At 43.3% G+C, this 24,999-nt stretch overlaps 1 protein-coding gene and 1 long non-coding RNA gene across 2 annotated transcripts in view; one reads left to right on the forward strand and one right to left on the reverse strand.

Annotated features, from left to right (window-relative positions):
• LOC138920665 (choline/ethanolamine transporter FLVCR2-like) overlaps nucleotides 1-23,672 on the forward strand; it is a 28,802-nt gene extending 5,130 nt beyond the window's left edge. The window contains exon 2 of the mRNA XM_070250179.1: nucleotides 23,389-23,672. Coding sequence (XP_070106280.1) covers nucleotides 23,389-23,547 — 159 coding nt within the window. The 3' untranslated portion in view covers nucleotides 23,548-23,672. The remainder of the gene's footprint in view (nucleotides 1-23,388) is intronic.
• Nucleotides 8,079-20,688, reverse strand: LOC138915044 (uncharacterized). The gene is made up of 4 exons (XR_002803549.2): nucleotides 20,473-20,688; nucleotides 19,975-20,172; nucleotides 18,602-18,770; nucleotides 8,079-8,835 (listed from the first exon to the last, which is right to left on the reverse strand). It is a non-coding gene; the product is annotated as an uncharacterized lncRNA (long non-coding RNA).
• Nucleotides 23,673-24,999: the final 1,327 nt, after the last annotated feature.

Genomic DNA, 24,999 nt, shown 5'->3' on the forward strand with positions numbered 1-24,999 from the left:
ACCCACCCCGGTCGGGAAATGCTCAGAATTTTACGTGTGAAAACACTCTGAAGGCATGTATTTGTATCAAGGAGCCATCTATTTAAGTTTGAGCTTTTAGGTTTAACCAATTGTGCTAAGTTAAAAAAAAATTAGGAAAAACTGAATTATTTATGCTTCCTCTCCTAGAGATGACTAGGTTCGCTTCCTCTGCGTGTGTGCTAACCTTTCTGTCTGAGTAAAGCATGGCTGAGTGGAGGAAAAATATTAACAGAGCACCTTGAGCTTTGCTGCTTAGAAAAAAGGCTCCACAAAGATTCCACATGTCATTCCGCAGAATAATTCTTCGTGGCCTGCCAGCTTCACACTGATCAGCAGAACCCCTGCACCCTGGTAACTCTGACCTCTCGTTCTAGGGCTGCTTATGTGCTCCACACGTGCACCAGCCCCTGCTTGCATTGAATCCAACACTCCTCCATTCATTCAACAAGCATTTACCTGGCGCTTGCCTTTGGCCAGATGCTATGTGAGGGCTGCAAAGATCGTCCTTGCCTTGGCAGAGTTCCTGTACCTGGGTTTTTAAATTGTACCAGGCACCAAGATTCAGATTGAAAACAAACAAACAAACAAAACCAGAAAAAAACCTGCAAAAAACAGAGCAGAGTATAGAGGATTTCTTTTCAGTTCTCCACAAGGTTTTTAGTATCTGCTTTGCCTAATTGCTATGGGAAAATTGAAGGGATGGAAGCTAATGTCTATTGAACACTTACCATGTGCAAGGCACTTTTTCATCCACGGTTTAATTCTTCAGCTCTGTGAGGCAGGTGGAACTGTCCCCATTGTTCCAGATGAAGAGACTGAGACCTAGACGAATGCAGCAGCCTTCTCCGGGGTCCTACGGCTGCTGAGTGGTAGAAGGGAGATGTGAACTCTGCTCCCCCTCCACGCCTGTCACAGCCAGTGTTGAGTCTTCACGGGGATAAAACATTTTTTTTTTTTTTTTAAAAAAAGGGGGCAGGATTCTGAGGTTTGAATTTTGCCCCAGTGTCTTCAGTGTCCAGCAGTTTTCTCCAGAATTGGAGGGCCTGGCACCTGTCTTCTGTTTTGAAGTCCCCAGCATCAGCATTGGCTCCCCACTGCTGTGCTGTAAACTGCGAAAGAGCTCAGTCTGTCTCTGAGCCTAGCTCCACAAGAAGGAGGGGCTCCAGTCTCTGGGAAGGAGAAACCAGCGAGGCCTGAGCTGGGGTGAGAGAGGGAAGGGGTGTCTGAGACTGCAGCCCAGGCTGTTCCCTTTCTGTGGTCCGCTCTGACCAGTTGCACAGGTGGGAACAGCTTGGCAGTTTGTAGCAACACTTGTTCCATTGTTTCAAGGGAATATGATCTGTGTGGAGTTTTGAGTGATGTGGACACACTGTGACTGGCCTAGGGTTGGAAGAGGGCTTTGTGTTGGAGTCTGGTGATGGCTTCATGGCACAGGGTGAGCGAGATGCAGGAGCTGGAAGAGAGCCTCAAGTCAGCTCCAGCCCCGATGACGAGCCCACAGCACTGACACTTCCTCAAGGACTCTTGGGCAGCTCGTAGTCCCGCAAAACCCAGAACCAGAGTAGGAGTGAATCTGTTTGCTTTTCGAGGGAAAGAAAATAGAGTGACCTTACGGAATCAGTTCTATAGAAGCCGCAGCTGGCTGGGCTGTCGAAAATAGTGCTGTCCAATAGAAAGAAAATGCAAGCCACTACTGCAAGCCACATACATAACTAAATTTTGCAGTAGCCAAGTCAAAAATAGGTAAAATAGAAATTTTAAAGTAGAAAGAACAGACCAACGTTAGTTTTACTGCTGTATTTTATTTAACCCAATATATCCAATATATTATTTCAACAAGTAATAAAATTACTAACAAACTATTTTATATTCTTTTTTCATACTGAGTCTTTGGAAATGGGCATGTATTTTGCACTTACAGATAAGCCACATTTCCCAGCAAGGATGGGATGTGTGCAATAGCCAGGTAGGACAGCGCAGGGCTAGAACAAGGATGGAACTGGTAGAGGAGGAAAAGGTTTTCCTGGACCCTCTTAGGGACCCTGACTGGGTCTAAAAATTAAACTGACAAGTCACATTAACAGGAGAAAATCATCCAGATTTCTGTAGTGTATGTATGACATGACACGGGAGCTTTACTCTTTCTTCGTAAGGAAGTGAAGGAACAGTTAGACCTATGTACTTTTGTGGTAGCTTTCACAAGGAATGGACAGTCGTGAGGGATGTGAATAGTCAGAGAGTACGAGGTAACTAACTGGGGGAACCGCGCAAGGCCCATCTGTCAGGATTCGTCATGGGGGGGTCCCTTTGTCTTCAGAGATAAGGATGCTCCCTTCCTCGGAGTGTAGGGAGGGCGCCTCTCACAGGAGGGCTTTGAGGCCTGTTTCAGGGAAAAAGGGTGAGGCCGCGGGAGGAGGTCAGAGGGATCTTCCTGCTTCTGCCATTTTCTCAGCCTCCTCCAGCTTCAAACATTCATCATGCCAAGGTGCCGTATTTTGGGGAGTGTGTCCTGAACCCTCTCATATTTCGAGCAGTTGGAAATCAGAGTCTAGCAGATAAAGACAGGCTCTAGGAAACTGAGGCCAGCCTCGAGGAGGTTGTGTTTGCTGGACAGGCTGATCATATGGCATCACCCAGAGAGGCTGACTCAGCACCAGGGTTGTAAGGTGGGCCGTCAGCCTAGTCTTCTTCCAGAATCGTGGTCACTTGGGTCTGTTAAAGCACAGGCTTATCATTCTGGATCTTCTAGTGTCAGAGGCCTTTCAAGGTCGGGGGGAAGTTTGGGGAGGTGAGGGCAGACTCTTGTTCTCTTCCTTTGTTGTTGTTGCTCAAGGCACACAAAGTGCCTGCCCACATGGCTGCCCACTCTCTGGCCTCCCCTCATGCGTTAGAAGAGAGGGACGGACAAGGCCTGGAGAGCAGAATGGAGCTGGTGGGGACTGAAATGAGATGGGGTGGGGCCGGGACCACAGCCTACAATGCTCATGGGGGCCAGCCAGGTCATATCCATGGGGCACAGTAGAAGTGACACTGGAGTGTGGTGGGGTCACAGCAAAAGTGAGAACACATCTCACCGAAGGACAGCAGCAGTTTCAGCTCCTGCCAGCCGTTGACATACAGAGTGTGACCCAGTGTGGTCAGGCCCCGCTTATTTTTTTAAAGAGAAAGCAGAAATCCAGATTTTTACGTGAAATCTGTTTTCTTTTTACTGTGGTAAAATATGCATAATATTTACCATTGTAACCATTTGTAAGTGTATAATTCAATGACATCAAATATGTTCACATTGTTGTGTATTAGCACTGTCTATACCCAAACATTTTCATCATCCCCAACAACTCTGTACCCATTAAACAATGACTCCTCCCTTTCCCCCGCCAGCCCCTCGTAACCTCTGTTCTACTTTTCTTTTTTTATTTAAAGATTTTATTTTTCCTTTTTTTCCCCAAAGCCCCTGGTACATAGTTATATATTTTCAGTTGCGGGTCCTTCTAGTTGTGGCATGTGGGAACCCACCTCAGTGTGGCCTGATGAGCAGTGCCATGTCCATGCCCAGGATCTGAGCAGCGAAACCCTGGGCTGCCGAAGCGGAGCGTGAGAACTTAACCACTCAGCCACGGGGCCGGCCCCATACTTTCTGTCTTTACGAATTTGCCTATTCCATAAACCTCACATAAGTGCAGTCATACCGTATTTATGTTTCTGTGTCTGGCTTATGAAATCTGTATTATAATGCTGAGAACTAATTCAAAAGTTGTATTATTATTATATTCTGTTTTGAAACTGTGGGTCAGATAAACTGCCCATTTGAGACTTCTGGGGAGGGTAACCCTAAACCCAGTCCCGTTCTGCTCTCTCCTTCCTTGGAAAGCCCTCACCAGACATGCAGGCAGTGGAAACGAGCTCAGAGGCTGGCAACTCTGGGGAGGAAACTAGACCAGTGCTCCCTGATAATGGCCGTTCACCTCTCCCATGGGGCTAGGTAAAAATACAGATGTCTGGGCCCCCACGTGGACTTGCTGAACTGGACTTTCTAGGGGAGGGGCCCAGGCTCCTGTATTTTCAACTGGGCTCCCAGATGAGGCTAGTGGTCAGCACTTCTTGAAGCCATCTGGAGAGAGGACCAGCACACCGTGGGAAGGCATCCTCCTGCTTGGAGCCATGTTCTTGTCAGGGCTGATTTATCATGTGTTTGCTGTGTGCTGGGTCCACTGTCCAGGGGGAAGCCATTGGGAGCTGAGCTACTCACTCTTCAGATTGAGGGGAGAAGCAGGGCTGGGGGTGGCATTCATAATTCTGATTCACTTAAGGTTCTGAAAATATACTCGAAGCCCTGGGGTGGGGGTGGGGGGGGGGGTTGGCGGGTTGGGGAGAGGGGACGGCCCTCATAGAACGTGAGGCAGAAGTATTTCAGGTGCTCCTCATCCTCCTGTTTCTGTGACACTCAGCTCTGTGTACTGGACGAGGCTTGGGTTGGCCTGGCCGGACTTCTGTCTTGGCTTTGTGGCCTTGCCAGACATCGTCACAGGTGCCCGCCAAGTCCACAGCATCACGTCTGAGTCTTCAGTTTAGTGGTTCAGGGCCCTCCTCCCTCCCCATTCCTAACCAGCCTGTCCCTTGTTCCCTCCCAGTCTGGGTCCTTAATTATCTCCTTGAAGATACACTGCTTAGGGAATAAGTCTTAAGCCGTGGAGAGTGACATCAGCAAGATGGTGGACCAGGAAGCTCCAGACCCTCACCCCCGCAGAAACATGAAACAAACTAGAACCTGGCTACAATGCCTTCCTTCTTAGAGCCATGGCAATCCGTCAGAGATCTGTGGCAACCAAGCAGATGCCCAACCCAGAAAAAGCCGCATTCAGAATGTTAGGGATTTCACGGCCTTCATCCCCACCCTGGCCTTCCTCCTCCTCCCTGCCGGGCCTCCCAATGCCTTGTTCCCTCTGCAAACCACAGAGAGCAGAGCGGACCCAATTTGCACCATTTTAACCCAGTTTTATTTATAAACACTAACAATGAACAATCCAGAAAAAAAAAATGAAGAAAACAATTATATTTACAGTGGCATCAAAAAAAAAAAAAAAAAGACAGGAATAAATTTAACCAAAGAGGTGAAAGATGTGTACACTGAAAACTACAAAATGTTGGGGCTGTCCTGGTGGTGCAGCAGTTAAGTTCACACGTTCTGCTTTGGTGGCCTGGGGTTCACAGGTTCGGGTCCCAGGTGCAGACCTACTCACCGCTTGTCAAGCCATGCTCTGGCAGGTGTCCCACATTTAAAGTAGAGGAAGATGGGCATGGAGTTAGCTCAGGGCCAGTCTTCCTCAGCAAAAAGAGGAGGATTGGTGGCAGGTGTTAGCTCAGGACCACCTTCCTCAAAAAAGCTACACGGTGTTACTGAAAGAAATTTAAAAAGTCATAAATGAATGGAAAAACATCCTGTGCTCATGGATTAGAAGACTCAGTATTGTTAAGATGTCAATACTACAAGAAGCAATCTACAGATGCAATGCAGTCTTTATCAAAATCCCAATGAGGTTTTAGGCAGAAATAGAAAAATGCATCAAAAATTCATGTGGAAGTGCAAGGGACACTGAGTAGCCAAAACAATCCTGGAAAAGAACAACAGAGTTGGAGGTCGCACACTTCTTGATTTCAACACTGCTAACAAAGCTGCAGTATCCCGAAAGTGTGGTATTGGCATAAGACAAACATAGACCAATGAGTCCAGAAGGAAACCCTCAGCTGTGTGGTCAAGTGATTTTCAACAAGGGTACCAAGACTATTCAATAGGAAAACGATAGCCTTGAAAAACAAAAAGAAGATTTTGTCTCTTAGAGCAGTTTTAGGTTCACAGAAAAATAAACAGGAAGGTACAGAGATTTTTCATATACTCCCTCCCCAATTATCAACATCCCCCACCAGAGTGGTACATTTGTTACAACTGATGAACCTTCATTGACACATCATTCTCACCAGTCTTTTCAACAAATGGTGCTGGGAAAACTATAAAACTCATAGAAAAAAACATGGGGAAAAAGCTTCGTAACATTGGATTTGGCCATGACGGCACTGATATCTTAGATATGATATTAAAAGCATGGGGAAAAAAAGAAAAAAATAGGTAAATTAGGCTATGTCAAATTTAAAAACTTTTGTGCATCAGAGGACACTGTCAATAGAGTGAAAAGGCAACCCACAGAATGGGAGAAAATATTTGCAAATCATATATCTGATAAGGGGTTAATATCCAGAATATATAAAGAACTCCTACAGCTCAAGAACAAAATCAAACAACCCAAGTGAAAAATGAGCAAAGGACTTGAATAGACATGTCTCCAAAAAAGATATATAAATGGCCAATCAGCACATGATTAGATACTCAACATTAGGGAAAATGCAAATCAAAACCACAATGAAATATCACTTCACACCTATTAGGATGACTATTAGAAAACAAAATAAGTGTTGGCAAGGACATGGAGAAGCTGGAACCCTGTACACTGCTGATGGGAATGTTAAAATGGTGGAGTCATACTCATATGAGGAATTTAAAACTATGGACCAAGAACAGTTTAGTGGATACCAGGGGAAAGGTGGGGTGGGGGGTGGGCACAAAGGGTGAAGTGGTACACCTACAACATGACTGACAAACATTAATGTACAATTGAAATTTCACAAGATTGTAACCTATCAATAACTCAATAAAAAAAAAAAATGGTGGAGTCATGTGGAAGACAGTATGGTAGTTCCTCAAAAACTTAAAAATAGAATTACCATATGATCCAGCACTTCTACTTCTGGGTGTATACCCAAAAGATGTGAAAGCAGGAACTTCAACAGATATGTGTACGCCTCCTTGTTTTTTTTTTTTAAAGATTGGCACCTGAGCTAACATCTGTTGCCAATCTTTTTTTCTTTCTTCTTCTTTTCCCCCAAACTCCCCAGTACATAGTTGTATATTCTAGTTGTAGGTCCTTCTGGCTCTGTTATATGGGACATCGCCTCAGCATGGCCTGATGAGCGGTGCCACGTCTGCACCTGGAATCCGAACCACTGAAACCCTGGCTGCCGAAGCAGAGCACGCAAACTTAACCACTCAGCCATAGGGCTGGCCCCTGTACGCCCTTGTTCATAGAAGCATTATTCACAATAGCCAAAAGGTGGAAGCAACCCAAGTGTCCGTGTATGGATGAACGGATAAACAAAATGTGATACATATAGATATGATGGAATATTATTTAGCCTTAGAAAGGAAAGTTTGACAGGTGTGCCACATGGATGAAGCTTGAGGACATTATGCTAAGTGAAATAAGCTAGTCACAAAACGAAAAATACTGTTTAACTCCACCTATGTGATGTCTTGCAGTGTCTTTTTTCCTGACACCAACCTGTACTCCAATTCTCCAACACCAAGTGGGTGTCCTCCAAAGTCAATTCAATTCTAACACGAACTTCTTGGAGTTAGTGCAGACCCCACAAGTTACGGGCTCAGTTCCACAGGACTGCCTCCACTTCAGATGCCATTTCCAAATCCTGGGCGCCCCCCCATGCTTCTGACTGACTATAAACTGGGAGTTTCCAGAACCCCCGCTCAGGTTCTGTAATTTCTAGAACGGCTCACAGAACGCAGGTAAACATTTTACTTACATTTCCTGGTTTGTTACAAAGGATCCGACTCAGGACCAGGCAAATGGAAGAGATGCCAGGGGGAGGTGTGGGGGAGGGGCAGAGAGCTTGCATGTCCTCTCTGGGGGCACCACCCTCCCAGCACTTTGATGTGATGTGTTCACCACCCTGAAAGCTCACTGAATTTCCTTGTTGAAGAGTGTTTATAGAGCTCAATGTCCAGCTCCCCTCTCCTGCTCAGAGGTGGGAAGAGGGTGGGGTTGGAAGTTCCCAAACTCTGATGACTAGGCAGTTCTTCTGGTGACCAACTCCAAGATGAGGCTATCTAGGAGCCCCTGGTCACTCTAAGTGACCTGATTAGCATAAACTGGAAAGGGGCCCCTTATGAATAACAAAAGACTCTACTATCACTCAGGAAATTCCAGGAATGGGAGCGAAGACCAAATATATGTTTATTATAGCACAGGTGCCTACAGTAGTCAAATTCATGGAGACAGAAAGTCACATGGTGGCTGCCAGCGGGGAGGGAATGGGGAGTTCTTGTTTAAGGGGTACAGAGTTTCAGTGGAGCAAGATGAAGAAAGTTCTGGAAATGGATGGAGGGGATGGTTGCAGAATAATGTGAATGTCCTTATTGCCAGTGAACTGTACAGTTAAAAATGATTATGGTGGTAAATGGTTAAAATGGGAAATTTTAAGCTGAGTATCTTTTATCATAACCACCAGAAAGAAGTTACAGTGCTTGTGAGGTGTTCTCTGCTGGCTGGGCACCTGCTCACCTCCTGCCTTCCTGTCATCAGCCTGTGCTTGCAGGAACGCATTCCCTACCCTCTCTGTGCTTGCTGAGTTTACTGGGATCCTGGCCTTGGTTTTCTGGTGGTTTCTGTTTCCCCCTCTTCCTTATCTCTTCTCCTGTCCTCTTCCCCTACTCCTCCATCTCCTCTTCTGACTCAATGGGAAACTTGTTGGGGGACTGGAACCTTCACTAAGACATCTCTCCTGTGGCTCAGGGCTGTGGGCGTAACAGGTGCTTACAAATGAATGGACAAATTAATAAACAGGTTTCCATGTCCTGAAAGGAGTTAGCGACCAGCCAGTTAACTGAGAGCTCAGGTGGTTGGAGGAAGGGATTGTCAGGCCTGGACTGTCTTCCCAATGTGACTCAATCTTGTTCAGTCAGAAATGCTGGGGATGAAGAACACAATGAATGAGACATAAAAATATCTGGAATCCTTTAAAACTAGAGCTGATATTATGGAGGATAGAATTAGTAATTTAGAAGACAGAAATATACAAATGCTTCAGGTGGAGGAGGAGAGAGAAGTAACACTGGAATGAAATGAAGAAATTCTCCAAGAAATATCAAAGTCAATTAGGAAATGCAACATAAAGATTATAAATATTCCAGATGGAAAAGAAAGGGAGAAAAAAGCAGAGAGCTTCTTCAAAGATATAATAGCTGAGAACTTCCCAAACCTGGGGAAGGATCTGGATTACATGTAAAATGAAGATAACAGAACTGCTAATTACATGAATTTAAAAACACCTTCTCCAAGACATATTAGTAAAACTAGGAACAGTCAATGACAAAGGAAAAATATTAAGCGCAGCAAGGCAGAAGAAAACCACCTACAAAGGAACCCCTATCTGGCTTTCAGTGGATTTCTCTGCAGAAACCTTACAGGCTAGGAGAGAGTAGAATGATATATTCAAAATATCAAGAGACAAAAACTTTCAGCCAAGAATATTCTATCCAGGGAAACTATCCTTCAGATACGATGGAGAAATAAAAACTTTCCGAGGTAAACAAAAGCTGAGGGAGTTAATTGTAACAAGATCCCCCCCAAAATCATCAAGAAGGCCTTCATATCTGAAAAGAGAAAGATAAGGTTTACAAAGCGTTGTGCAAGGAGATAAACTGACATATAAAATGAGAAAACTGCAGCTCTCCATCAGAACAGGTTAGCAAACAATTATAACATTATAGTGAAAGGGATGGAAAGCATCAAAAATAACTGTAAACAATTCATTTTAATCACAAACTCACAAACCAAAATGAAATAAGTTGTGACAACAATAAATTGGACAGGGAAGAGGAAAGGGATGGACCCTGCTTAGAGTAAGGAGATAAGAGGCTATCAGAAAATGGACTATCTCATCTATGAGATCTTTTATACAAACTTCATGCTACCCACTAAACAAGAAATCAGAACAGAGACACAAATGATAAATACAGAGAACACGGAGACAACTATCACAGAGAATCACCAAACTGAACTGACAGTCAGAAATACACAGAACGAGAAATAAGGGAAATACAGAACAATGGGAAGACAACAGATAAAATGGCAATATTAAGCCCTCATATATCAACAATCACTCTAAATGTAAATGGATTGAATTGTCCAATCAAAAGACACAGAGGGGCTGGACAGATTAAAAAACAAGACCCAACAATATGCTGCCTTTAGGAAACACATCTCAGCTCTAAAGACAAACACAGGCTCAGAGTGAAGGGATGGAAGACGATACTTCAAGCAAATGGCAAACAAAAGAAAGCAGGTGTTGCCATACTTACATGAGACAAAGTAGACTTCCAGATAAAAACGACAATGAGAGACAAAGAGGGGCAGTATTTAATGATAAAAGGGACACTCTACCAAGAGGACGTAACGCATAAATATATATGCACCTAACACAGGAGCACCAAAGTACATAAAGTAACTATTAAAATACAGACCTAAAGGGAGAAATTAACAGCAATGCAATAATAGCAGGGGACCTCAACATCCTACTTACATTAATGGATAGATGATCCAGACAGAAAGTCAACAAGGAAATAGTGGAATTAAATGATACACTAGATCAGATGGATTTACAGATATATAGAACACACCACCCAAAAACAGCACAGCATACATTCTTCTCAAGTACACGTGGAACATTCCAAAGATAGACTGTACGATGGGAAACAAGGCAACCTTCAATAAATTTAAGAAGACTGAAATCATATCAAGCATCTTTTCCAAACATAATACTATGAAACCAGAAATCAACTACAAGAAAAAAGCTGGCAAAGTGACATATATGTGGAAACTAAACAACATGCTACTGAACAACCAATGGATCAATGAAGAAATTAAAGGAGACATCAAAAAATATCTGGAGATAAATGAAAATGAAAATAAATCATACCAACTCATGGGATGCAGCAAAAGAGGTCCTAAGAAGGAAATTCAAAGCAATATGGGCCCACCTTAAGAAGGAAAAATCTCAAGTAATCTTAAATTACACCTAATAGACCTAGAAAAAGGAGAACAAACACAGCCCAAAGTCAGCAGAAGAGAAATAATAAAAATTAGAGCAGAAATAAATGAAATAGAGACTAAAAAAACAGTAGAAAGGATAAATGAAACAAAGAACTGGTTATTTGAGAAGATAAAGAGAACTGACAAACTCTTAGCCAGATCTACTAAGAAAAAAAAGAAGATCAAATAAATAAAATTAGAAATGAAAGAGAGATTACAAGGGAATTGCACAAAGGATTACAAGAGAATACTATGAAAAACTTTATGCCCACAAATTGGATAACCTAGAAGAAACAGATAAATTCTTAGCCTCATACACCCTCCCAAAACTGAATCTAGAAGAAAGAGAGAGTCTAAATAGACCAATCACAAGTAAAGACACTATAACTGTAATGAAAAACCTCCCAAAAAACAGAAAAAATGGGACCACGTTGAAAAAGTTGTTGAGGGACGTCAGCTAAAGGGCGGAGTGAGCTCACCCAGGACTCTCTCCCCTCCAAAGTACAACCAAAACATGAACAACTGAATTTCAACCAATAATTCTAATAATACAGAGATTGTCAGAGACCCACAGCAGCCAAACGACGGAGGGCGGAGAGGCTGGAGCCGCCATTGGAGGAGCTGGAATGGGGTAAGAGAGATCTTCGCTCCCTCCTCTACAGACTGGGATCACTGCTGCGGGTGAGGAAGGAACGGGGGAGGGGCCACGCGTCTGGGGATCGTCAAGGACTCCCACCGCCTATGCTGCAGAAATCTGCTAATGGGGGAAAGCTTTCACGTGTGCGGACCCCATCAAGCCAGGGCCCTGGGAAACCAGAAAGCGAGAGCTGATCAGAATCAAGGTCAGTGCGAGAGAAAGTGCCCCTCCTCCCCCAACCCACGCTGCATGCCCGCCATTGTGGCTGAAGGCAGAGGGCTCAGAACACGTGGCTCTCGACCCCCATCTAGTGGCAACAGGCTGTAACTGCAACTGAATAATAGCATCATGCACAAAAACCGCTCCTCTACCATCCACCAATTTATAAAAGCTCCAGACCAGAAGGAAAACAATAAAAACACAGAATTAAGTCCTGAGGACTTGGAATTAAGTAAACTAAGTGAAAATGAGTTCAGAGTAGCTATCATCAAAAAACTCAATGAGGTAAACGGAAATACAGAGAAACAAGTCAACGAGTTCTGGAGTTACTTCACATAAGAGATTGAAACTATAAAGAAGAATCCATCAGAAATACTAGAGATGAAAAATACAATGGATCAGATAAAACAGAATACGGATTCCCTGAATGACCATGTAGACACCACAGAGGAGTAAATTAGCATGATCGAAGATAGACAGGCTGAATGGCTCCAGACAGTTGAAGAAAGAGACAGAATCAGAGAGGATAGCAAATATTCAACTATAGCATTAGGATAAAGGGAAGGAAACCACCAAAGCAAAGACGATCTTATCACTCTAACCACAAACTCACAACACGAATTGGAATAAGAGATGAAAATAATGACTTAGGAGGGGAAGAGCAAAGGGACTAAATCCGTCTAGCCCAAGTAAGTAAGAGACCACCAGAAAATGGACTATATTATACACGAGATTCTGAATACAAACTTCAGAGTAGCCACTAAACTAAAAACAGAACAGAGACACAAAACGTAAATAAGGAAAAATCTAAGAAACCCAGCATAAGAAATTGCAGAAGTCAATGGGTAGGCTAAAACACACAGGATGAGAAACAAAGGTAACAAAGGAAAACTGGATAATGAGCAACAGAAAGACAGCATTAAGCCCTCATGCATCAGTACTCACCACCCTCAATATAAATGGATTGAACTCTCAAACAAGAAGACACAGAGTGGCAAAATGGATTAAAGAACAAGACCCAACAATTTGTTGCCTCCAGGAAAGACACCTCAACCCCAAGGACAAACACAGGCTCAGAGTGAAGGGGTGGAAGACAATACTCCAAGCTAATAGCAAACAAAACAAAGCAGGTGTTGAAATACTTATATCAGACAAAACAGATTTCAAGATAAGGCAGATAAAGAGCGACATAGTGGGCCAATACATAATGATCAAAGGGACACTTGATCAAGAAGAAATAACACTTATAAATATATATGCACCCAACACAGGAGCACCAAAGTTCATAAAGCAACTATTAACAAACCTAAAAGAAGATATTAAAAATAACACAATAATAGTATGGGACCTCAACATCCCACTCACATCAATGGACAGATCATCCAGACAGAAAATCAACAAGGAAACAGTGGAACTAAATGAGAAGCTAAAACAGTTGGACTTAATAGACATATATAGAACACTCCATCCAAAAACAGCAGAATACACATTCTTCTCAAGTGCAGATGGAACATTCTCAAGGATAGATCATATGTTGGGAAACAAGGCAAGCCTCTACAAATTTAAAAAAATTGAAATAATAAACAAGCATCTTCTTTGATCATAATGCTATAAAACTAGAAATTAATTACAACGAGAAAGGCACAAAGATGTGGAGACTAAACAATACTCTATTGAACAAGCAATGGATCACTGAAGAAATCAAAGAAGAAATCGAAAAATACCTGGAGACAAATGAAAATGATAACATGCCATACCAACTCATATGGGATACAGCAAAAGCTGTATTAAGAGGAAAACTCATCGCAATACGGGCACATCTTAACAAACAAGAAAAATCCCAAACAAGCAATCTTAAACTACACCTAACAACTAGAGAAACAAGAACAAAGCCCAAAGTCAGCAGAAGGAGAGAAATAATAAAAATCAGAGCAGAAATAAATGCTATTGAAACAAAAACCTCCCAAAAAACAAAAGTCCAGGATCAGGTGGTGTGTTTCGAGAATTCTACCAAACATTCAAAGAAGATTTAATACCTATCCTTCTCAAACTATTCCAAAATATGGAAGAAGTTGGAACACTTCTTAACTCATTCTATGAGGCCAACATTACCCTGATACCAAAACCAGACAAGGACAACACAAAAAAGGAAAATTACAGGCCACTGTTGTTGCTGATGAACACAGATGAAAAAACCCTCAACAAAATATTGGCAAACAGAATACAGCAATACATTAAAAGGATCATACACCATGATCAAGTGGGATTTATACCAGGGATGCAGGGATGGTTCAACATCCGCACATCAATCAATGTGATACACCACATCAACAAAATGAGGACTAAAAATCACATGATCATCTATAGATGCAGACAAAGCCTTGGACGAGATTTGACATCCACTCATGATAAAAACTGAATAAAATACGTATAAGAAAGAAAGTACCTCAACATAATAAAGGCCATATATGACAAACCCACAGCCAACATCATACTTAATGGTGAAAACTGAAAGCCATCCCTCTGAGAACAAGAACAAGACAAGGGTGCCCACTCTCGCCACTCTTATTCAACATAGTACTGAAGGTTTTGGCCAGAGAAATTAGGCAAGAGAAAGAAATAAAAGGAATCCACATTGGAAAGGAAGAAGTGAAACTCTCGCTGTTTGTAGATGACATGATTTTATATACAAAAAACCCTAAAGAATCCATCAGAAAACGCTTAGAAATAATCAACAACTACAGCAAAGTGGCAGGGTACAAAATCAATTAAAAAAAATCAGTTGCATTTCTATACACTAAAAATAAACTAGCAGAAAGAGAAATCAAGAATACAATCCGATTTACAATTGCAACAAAAAAATAATCTAGGAATAAACTTTACAGAAGAGGTGAAAGACCTGTACACTGAAAACTATACATTATTGAAAGAACCTGAAGAAGACATAAAGAAATGAAAAGATTTTCCATGCTCATGGCTCAGAAGAATAAACATAGTTAAAATGTCCATACTTCCTATAACAATCCACAGATTCAATGCAATCCCAATCAGAATCTGAATGACATTCTTCACAGAAATAGAACAAAGAATCCTAAAATTTATATGGAACAACAAAAGACCCCAAATACCCAAAGAAACCTGAGAAAAAAGAACAAAGCTGGAGGCATCACAATCCCTGACTTCAAAATATACTACAAAGCTATACAGTAATCAAAACAGCATGGTACTGGCACAAAAAGAGACAGAGATCAATGGAACAGAATTGAAAGTCCAGAAATAAAACCACACATCTATGGATAGTTAATCTTCAACAGAGGAGCCAAGAACATACAAAGGAAAAAGGAAAGTCTCTTCAATAAACAGTACTGGGAAAACTGGACAGCCACATGCAAAAGAATGAAAGTGGACCATTATCTTGCAGCATACACAAAAATTAACTCAAAATGGATTAAAGACTTGAATGTAAGGCCTGAAACCATAAAACTCCTAGAAGAAAATACAGGCATTACACTCTTTGACATTGGTCTCAGTAGCATCTTTTCGAATACCATGTCTACTTAGGAAGGGAAACAAAAGAAAAAGTTAACAAATGGGACTACATCACACTGAAAAGCTTCTGAAAAGCAAAGGAAACCATGAACAAAACAAAAAGACAACCCACCAACTGGGAAAAAATATTTGCAAATCATTTATCTGACAATAGGTCAATATCCAAAGTATATAAAGAACTCATACAACTCAACAATAAAAAAACCAACAACCCGATCAAAAACTGGGCAGAGGATATGTATGTTTTTCCAAAAAAGATATACAGATGGCCAACAGACACATGAAATGATGTTCAACATCACTAATTATTAGGGAAATGCAAATCAAAACTACAATGAGATATCAACTTATACCTGTCAGTATGGCTATAATTAGCAAGACAAAAAACAAATGTTGAAGAGGTTGTGGAGAAAAAAGAACGCTCATACACTGGTAGTGGGAATGCAAACTGGTGCAGCCACAATGGAAAACAGTATGGAGATTTCTCAAAAAATTAAAAATACAAATACCATACAATCCAGCTATCCCATTACTGGGTATCTACCAAAACAACGTGAAATCAACAATCCAAAGAGACTTATGCACCCCTATCTTCATTGCAGCATTATTCACAAGAGCCAAGATGTGGAAGCAAACCAAGTGCCCATCAACTGATGAACAGATAAAGCAGAAGAGGTATATATACACAACGGAACACTACTCAGCCATAAGAAAGCACAAAATCGTCCCATTTGCAACAACACGGATAGAACTTGAGGGTATTATGTTAAGTGAATTAAGCCAGAGAGAGAAAGACAAACACCGTATGATTTCACTCCTAAGGGGAAGATAAACAAACACATGGACAAAGAGAACAGATTAGTGGTTACCAGAGGGGAAGGGGGTTGGGGAGTGCACACAAGGGGTAAAGGGGCACATATATACCGTGACTGACAAATAACGTACACCTGAAATTTCACAATGTTATCAAGTATTATGACCTCAATAAAATGCTTTTTAAAAATCAACAGTAGGAGGTTGAAAGGAAGAGCACAAGTTCCATGAATTTGGATTGGGTGGAGTAGGGGGGATCACACCTTTATTTTCACTGATTTCCATTAGAAATTTAACCTTTCTCAGTTACGAACATAGGCAACAAAGCACAGCAGTATTGGCATTATCTGTGCCGTGGGCTCTACCTGAAATTACAGATTTTTTATAGCATTTTAGAGTTGTTGCCAATATCTCAAAATATCATCTACATTTATCACTACTTCTAAGTGATGGCAGATATTACACTTGCCACTAGATCACCTGTGATCCCAGTCCTCCTCCTCTGCTGTGATGAGGCTGGACAACGAGCTGGCAACTCTCCCCCAAGCAACTGTTCAGCTACCAAATGGTGACATCTCACACTGGGGGTCCTGACATCTATGCTGTTTCCCAGTATTCTCCACTTATAACTGTTAATCAAAGATCACCCTAAGTGTGATGATTTTACGCTGACTAAGCAAAAACAGTCTTCCTTCTACTATCTTTAGAGAATTTAACTTTCCAATGTTTTAAATGAATAATCTTGTTATGTATGTAGTAATAAGAAAGCACACATTACTATATCACGTTTTTCAAATTTGGCAACTGCATTTCAATGTAATTGGTATTCCTTGTAATATGTATTTTATTTTAAGCCCTTACAAATATTATTCTGATAAGGGATTCATGGCATTAAAAAGGTTAAGAACCCTGGATCTAAGGTGACCTAAAGCATAAAGTCTCCCTCCATTCATTCAGTCAGGAAGTATTTATTGAGATCCTACTACAATACTAGGTTGAGCCATCTGAAATTCTCAATATTGACTGTTTTTAACCCCCGAAAGTGCAATTTCATATAGTTCAACGTAATACTTGGTGGGCCCAACCTCTAGGCCCACTAACAAGAGAGAAATTCATGGAGTAAAAGCATGATCTTGAAATCGGAAAGACGGACGCTTGCTGTAGAAGTTAAAAATTTTGTGAAACGGGTAAGAGGCAGCACACAGAAAGCAAAAGTCACGAGAAGGCAAAGTGGCCTAAGAGAATTACCCATTTAATTAACCCTAATGAGAATGACCCAAATGTATTGTCAAACCTCTATTATGTTCTACAACCTAACCATGATGAGAAGCCTTTCCCCAAAGCTTTACTAATACTTCAAGAATTTTTTTCAAGTCATATTAAATAATGTAATCTTCAAGTTTAAAATAAGAAGTCCACTTTAAATTCAATGTCAAAGCCAGTTGGAATAATGCCTTACATTTGTACGGCACTTTATAATGTACAGAGTAATTTCATACACATTATCCTGTTTGATCCTAACCATACCCCTAGAAAACAGCCTGGGAGATGATATCCCCATTTCTCAGGTTAGGCAGCACACACACATCCAAGGGGACTCACAGAGAATCTTAAGAACTAATCTTACATTTAAGCCAGTCTCTCTCTTTGTTCTCTGTGTCAAGTATTAACATTAAAGGAGGCAAAATAGCAAAGTGCTTCAAAATCCAGGAAAACTAGGCCTGAATCTCAATCCTTCACTTACTCTCTCTGTGTCCCTGAAGCAGTGCTTTGATATTTCCGAGACGGAGTTTAATAAAGTGGGAATAGTAACATCTTCAGATTAAATGAGACACAGTAGTTAAAGCCCTTACCATCATCTATAGCAGCTGCACTTATCACTATCATTCATTCCTATTATTATGAGAATCCAGCAACCAAGAAACCTGGCTCATACCCAAAGGAACTCAGGAAAGCAACACGGTCCAACAGACACAGCACAGGCTACAGAATTCTAACGTCCTGCCCCACAGTTACTCTGATAAGTCACCTGACCTCTCGGTATTATCATCATCCTATCACTGTAATGCTTCTGAGAAAGCAACATAACCAATGTCAGAGTTTGGAGACGTACTTTTCTTCAATATCTAAAAATTTCAAGATCTCCTACATTAGGAGCTCTGATTGAGAGTTTACCAAGAGCTACCTGCAACACCTAGAGCCGATGTTCATTCATGAGCCTGTGTTCACCCATGAGCCCAGAGCCTTATCTCATTTCAGATAGCTGATGGGGATGGAATAAGAGCTTGAATTAGATCATGGACAGAAGCTAAAACCAGCGGGAGACAATACCAAAGGAAGCCTATTGGGTAAAAGAGTAGATGAGTAAAAGAACTATTTTCCACCCTAGAGGCAAAGGGTCAAAAGCAGGCTTGCTGTTACTTACTCTTGGCTGACCGCCTCCTCATCCTCCGAGGATGATGCTGTTTCCTCCAGGTCCCCGGCCATCAGGACTGGCATTTCCTTTAGGGTTTCTCATGCAGTCAGCAGACGCGGGCCTCAGAGACCTTTCCTTGCAGATTCACTGGATCAAACAATTTGGATGGCACAGACTCCTGTAAGAACGCCGAATGATCTGAGACACAATGCAGTTGTCTATCTGGTGATCACTGCTGATGATCTTCCAAGTAATAAAAATGACTATCTACCTAAATGATGGGCAACCTCTAGAAGCTTACCTTCTATCACAGTGCCTCACATATGCCACAAAAATCAAGATTTTTGTCCAAACATACTGTCTGTCCTCTGTGCATTTGAAGAGCTGTTATTAAGTTCGACTTTCTCATTTTTCTTTTCATCTACTATATCTAACATGCCCCAAAAGGACAGACCTGCTTAACTTTTAGGTAACTCTCAGGTAGGTGGACGACTACCTAAAACAGATTCCTTGCTAGAAAAACCTGTCCTAGGTTAAAAATAAAAGCTCATGATTTAAGATCCTTGAAAATATTTTACACTCTATGACAAGCACACAGGTTAAATGCCCTCATGTTTCCACCAAAACAAATTCAACCACTGAACCAAAGGATTAATAGAGTTGTCTTGAACAGAGATCATAAGTAGCTGAGGGAAAAAAAAAAAAACAAAAAAACTGTCCTTCCAAACACTCAAAAATTATCCTCCCGGGGCCGCCCTGAGGCTGAGTGGTTAAGTTCGCGCACTCTGCTTCGGTGGCCCAGGGTTTCACTGCTTCAAATCCTGGATGCTGACATGGCACTGCTCATCAAGCCATGCTGAGGCCGCATCCCACATGCCACATCTAGAAGGACGCACATCCAAAAAGACACAACTATGTACGGGGGGGATTTGGGAGAAAAAGGAAAAATAAAATCTTTAAAAAAAAATTATTCTCCCTTACTAAACATCTGAAAGTATGATCTGAATGTCAAATACACGTTAAGGTATTTCCAATTTCTAACAAAATTTTTTTCCATAGGGAAAAACTACCTGTTCGTCATGTGTGTTTGAGGAAGGAATAGAAATGACAGATAAAGAAAATGAAAATATTTAAAGGACCATAGTCCCATTACTGACAGATAGCCACCTGATGTCAATCCTTCCAAACCTTTTCTTGTTTTGGTTTAATGATTGGCACCTGAGCTAACAACTGTTGCCAATTTTCTTCTTTTTTTTCCCCCTGCTTTTTGCTCCCCAAATCCCCGCCGTATACAGTTGTATATCTTAGTTGTGGGTCCTTCTGGTTGTGGCAAACCTTTTCTATAGATTCATGTATACAGTAAGATTAGATTGTAAACGCACCAAAAAACGCAGATCCCGATAATGTTCCACAGATCGTCAGCGGAACGGGCTGAGGATCTAACAACCTCAAAGGCGTCCTTCCAAAGACTCCCAGCGGGATTTCTCGATCTTTCCCAAAATGTTCGGATGTCCTTTAAGCTAAAGCAAAACAAACAAAACCTCCAGGCGAGGAAGGGGTGCCGACCTGTCCTAGGCTGCCTGCAGAGCGGGGAGAGACAGGACGGTCGGAAGAAGATTAAGGACACTCGCCCAAGGAGCGTCCCCGCCCTAAAGGGATCAGCGCCTCAGCCCCACCCCTAACCCCCCAACCCCCACCCCAGGCAGGTCCGCAGATGGTCCCGACGGGAAGGACGGGGCGACTCCGCCGCCGGGATCCGGCCCGGCGCGCCCGGAAGCCAACAGCGGCTCCCGGACTCGAACAGGGAAGCGCAGCGGGCCGTGCCGCCCAGACGCGGAGCGCACCTCCCGCGGTAGGCGAGCGCCGGCGCAGGCGTTTACCTGGCTCATCTTCCCAGGGCTCGGGGCGGGCAGGCGGGGACCGCGCTCGGCGCCTACCTCCCTGCTCCTTCCCCAGCCGGGCTCACGGCCGCTGAAGGCTGCTTCCCCCGTTACTACAACAACCAGCAAGCAACCGCCCGCTCGGAGCCACTGCGCAGGCGCCCGCCACCCGGCGCCGACAACGCTCGGCTGCGGGCGCGGACCAATATCGTCACCGCGGCGCAGCGCGGGAGCAGCGCCCAACTCTCAGCAGAAGAGTTATTTTTGACTCTTTTCCCACTCCGCCCCTAATGGGTTTGATGCGGGTTGGTGAGCTGAGGAGGCGAAAGAAAGATTTCTTGGAGTCTCAAGGTCTGGCAGTAGTGCTCTTTTATTTAGAGAATAGTGTGGAATAGCGTGGGGACAGGACCCATGGGCAGTCAGTGCTGCTGCGTGGGGACAGGACCCACGGGCAGGATGAGGCGCTGCTGCTGCCACTGCAAACATGGGTGGAGAGGAAGGCTAAATTTAAGGCATAGGTATGTGAGTTATGTTTTTACAAGACAAAGGAAAGACTTTGTAAAAAGAGTTGTTAAATGGTATCAGTGCCGGTAGGGTCTGGTTATTGGGTGGTCCTATAACTTTTAGATATGAATCAAACCGGATTAAGTAAATGGCAGAAGCCACCGCTTAAATATTATCTTCAGCTAAAGACAAAGGAGGATGTTGGGGGGTGGGGTCAGTTACATGAGGCTACCAGACAGTAAACAACTTAAGTCCTTGCCTTCTCCTGTAAGAGTTTCAAGGCAAGGCCATCATGCCTTCCTCCTGGTGCAGAGAGGAAACACCCCCCACAGATGGAGACCGCCTTCACAAATGCAAATGTCTCTCATCAAAGGGCAAGCAAATTCCACTCCTCAAAGCCCACTTCTCATCTGCAGTTTTAAAAGTAACCAGTCTAAAATAATCCTCATCAGGTTATTACTATTTCTAAGAGCGTCTGTGAAACAGATGTAAATTCTGTCAAAGAGGAGAGCCATCCACGCCGCTTTTCTGACCCTGAGTCTCCTGTTGAGGAAGGGTGAGAAATAAGGAGGATGGAGGGATCCTGGCCCCTGCTGTACCCACTTGTGATGTCCAGTAGAGCCTTGTTCTCTCTGGCCTTTCACAAAGTCCACTTTTGTGTTCCACCTTCCCTAAAGGAGTCAGTCATCCGTTCACCCATCCTCCTCTAGAGCTCTTTGTTGTTTACTTTTTTGGTGCTTCTTACTGTCTTCAGTCATTGCTGGCTTTAATATCTTTTTCAGCTGGGTAGTGTAGCAGCCTCCTAAGACTGCCAGAGAGGCAAAGGAAGCCTGATGGTGTTATCACCACTTGAGGCCAAAGAAGTGAATCCAAAACAGACAAACTGTGAGCCAAAACACCATCAAGATGAGAAGAATTCCAATATTAGAGTCTTTATATACATGGGTTTTATGTAAATCAAGCTGATTGAAATCAATGCTCAGCAAGGCTTGATGTAAGTTTTTTGTTTTAGGCAAAAAGTATGTAACCTAATTGTATTTCCCATACAACTTGAAGACAGACGTGGACATGGTATGCTTGTCTTCCTCAAGAATGGAAACTTCATCAAGATCTTCTCAGACAGTGAGGCAACATTGCAATGTAGAGTCCAAGAGACCAGATAGCTCAGCTCTGCCATATATTAGCTGTGTAACCTCAAGCAAATCACTCAAACTCTGTGCCAACACTCATCTGTAAAAACCAAATACAAATAGTGCCTACCTACCTTGTTCAAGGATTAAATGAGATGATATGTGTTAGGTGCTTGCACTGCATGGCACACACAAACGCCTAGTAACTATTAACTATTATCATTTCTCTTGCAACACAAGATTGCTGTTTCCATCACCATATAATTCTTTTCTTGCTGAGGAAGTTTCACCCTTAGCTAAGAGCTGTTGTCAATCTTCCAGGTTTTGGGTGTGTGAGCCGCCACCACAGCATGGCTACTGAGACATGAGTCGGTCCATGCCTGGGAACAGAACCGGGGTCGCCAAAGTGGAGCACACTGAACTTATCCACTAGGCCACCAGGGCTGGCCCATCCATATAATTTTCTTACTAGCTCTCAAGTCACAGCAGTTTATTTATAACTTTTAGATTGTTATTCTGGTTTATGGAGCGTGGTGTGCCTGAGAACCAGAGTAGAGAAGAGCTGAGGATGTAAATATTGTCCTTACACCATAGGTTCCGCTCAAATGTATAAGGCTTCTATGTGCTGGAAGGATCTGTCATCAGTAGCCAGGCAGGTCGTAGATTGAGTCACTACTGAGCCACTTGCATTACGAAGGAAAGGCATGAAAAACTGGGCTACAAGTAAAGATATAAGAGGACTGACTCCAGCCAACAGAAATGAATTCTGATTTAGCTAATCTTTTGGAGAAATTCTTAGACAAAAATAAGTACTGTGCCACTTAGTGCAAAGTTCACTGTGGGTTCACTAGCATTAGCGTGACTCATTATTGAGACCAGTTTCTGCAGTCTTCCAAGGCAGTCCATTGGGTTACTTTGTAGTAATATGTGTACACTGGCCTTCTTTTCCCGTTCTTCTCTCCAGTTTTTCTGCTGAGTTTGTCATTTCCACCCGCTGCCTTATTTAGCCTTGTAGACTCTAGGTAAAGGTCAGCACACTTTGGTTTAAGGTAAATATTCAAATGCAGTGTGCTAACCCTGTGAAGTAAGAGAAGTGTGTCAAGATCCCTGGGGATGGATGAGCCCAGGGGACCCGGAGAGGAATTTATCAAGTGATGGACCAAGTAAGCTGAGTAGAACCCTCGTCGGGGGGCCCAGGTTAATGACGAAGGTGAGACAGCTCATGGTTAAGGTAGATTAACCGTCTGTCATCTCATGTCCTTTGCCTTCGTTTCCAAGGCAGAAAGCCCTCTTTGAGCGGAGCCATGAGCCGCTTCCTGAACGTGTTACGGAGCTGGCTGGTCATGGTGGCCATCACAGCCGCGGGGAACACGCTGCAGAGCTTCCGAGACCACGCCTTCCTCCACGAGAAGCTCTACACCGGCCAGCCAGGCCTCGGTGAGAAGTCCAAGAACTGCCGCCTTTGTGGGGTGGCCTGAATCGTGGTTCCCAGGCCCAGCTGGACATCAGAATAACCTAGAAAACTTAGAAACAAACAAGGCACAGGTGCCCATTTCCCTCTCCAAACCCATTTCCTGAACCTTTCACCCCCTGGGTGGGACCCTGGGTTCCAATTTTTTTCCTTTTATTTTTTTAAAAGATTTTATTTTTTTCCTTTTTCTCTCGAAAGCCCTGTGGTACATAGTTGTATATTCTTAGTTTTGGGTCCTTCTAGTTGTGGCACGTGGGATGCCGCCTCAGCATGGCTTGATGAGTTGGTGCCATGTCTGTGCCCAAGATTCAAACTGGCGAAACCCTGGGCAACCACAGCGGAGTGCATAAATTTAACTACTCAGCCATGGGGGCAGCCCCGCTGGGTTCTGTTTTTTAAAAACTTCCCAGGTGATTCTGATGCTGCCTAATCCAGCCTTTGGCAGCCTCTGGAATGGACTGTGGAGAGCACTTGGCCCCTTTTCCCCAAGCTTCTCTGAATCCCTTTTCATTCATTTCACACTGCCCTGGGCAGTTAGTCTGTACAGAAGGCAGTACGCGGACAAGTGGGGAAACAGAGGTACTCGGCGACTGTGCGAGGCCCCACTGGAAAGCCATGAGGAAGCTCTGCACGTTAGCCAGCTCTCTTCAGAACCAGGTCATGGACACGGGGTTATAGTCCACGTTGCAGACGGAGAGTTGCTAACCCAAGGCCTTCCCAAACCGTGACCTAGTCCTGAGGAGGAATCCAAATCCTCCAGGGGGCCTCCCAGAACGACGCTCCAGAAGGCCCACGGTGGCCTTTCCCAGCCTCCTGGGCCTCTCCGCTGAGGGTGTCTTCACGGTTCAGCTCTGCTCCCCTGCGTGGCTGCGGGGGGTTGTTTGAGCTGCAGCACCATCCACACGGCTCACAAGTCCCTGTCACATTTATAGCTGACCCACATTCAGGCTCTGACCTAGCTCACCTTCTGTGTATAAAATGAAACTAAGCAGGCTACGGCTCATTTTGAACAAAGCTCACAGACAATAGGAATCAAGAACCTGGAAACCTGGGCAAGACAATTCTACTTTTTCACCCTCAAATGCTGCCCTCAGGTGGTCCAGGACCCCATATGGATTCACAGAATTTTAAGGGTTATCTGCTCTAGCCCTTTGAAGTCAGGTTGACACAGAATAGCCCAGGGGTCATGTGACTTCCTGAAGGGCTTGGACCTGAGCCAAACAACTCTGTGTGTGTGTCTCTGTCAGTCTGTCTCCAGCCCAGAAGTAGAGCCTGCCTACTCCCTCATGACCTGGAGGCCAGCAGGGTACTCTACTGGTCACAGCCAGGCTCTGGAGCTTGGCGTAGAAATTTCACATGATGCCTCATCTGGTTAGAGTTGGCAAAATATTCCACTGTTATATCTCACTAAGTAGAGGAATT

Source organism: Equus caballus, chromosome 24, assembly GCF_041296265.1.
Source record: "Equus caballus isolate H_3958 breed thoroughbred chromosome 24, TB-T2T, whole genome shotgun sequence".
NCBI lineage: Eukaryota > Metazoa > Chordata > Mammalia > Perissodactyla > Equidae > Equus > Equus caballus.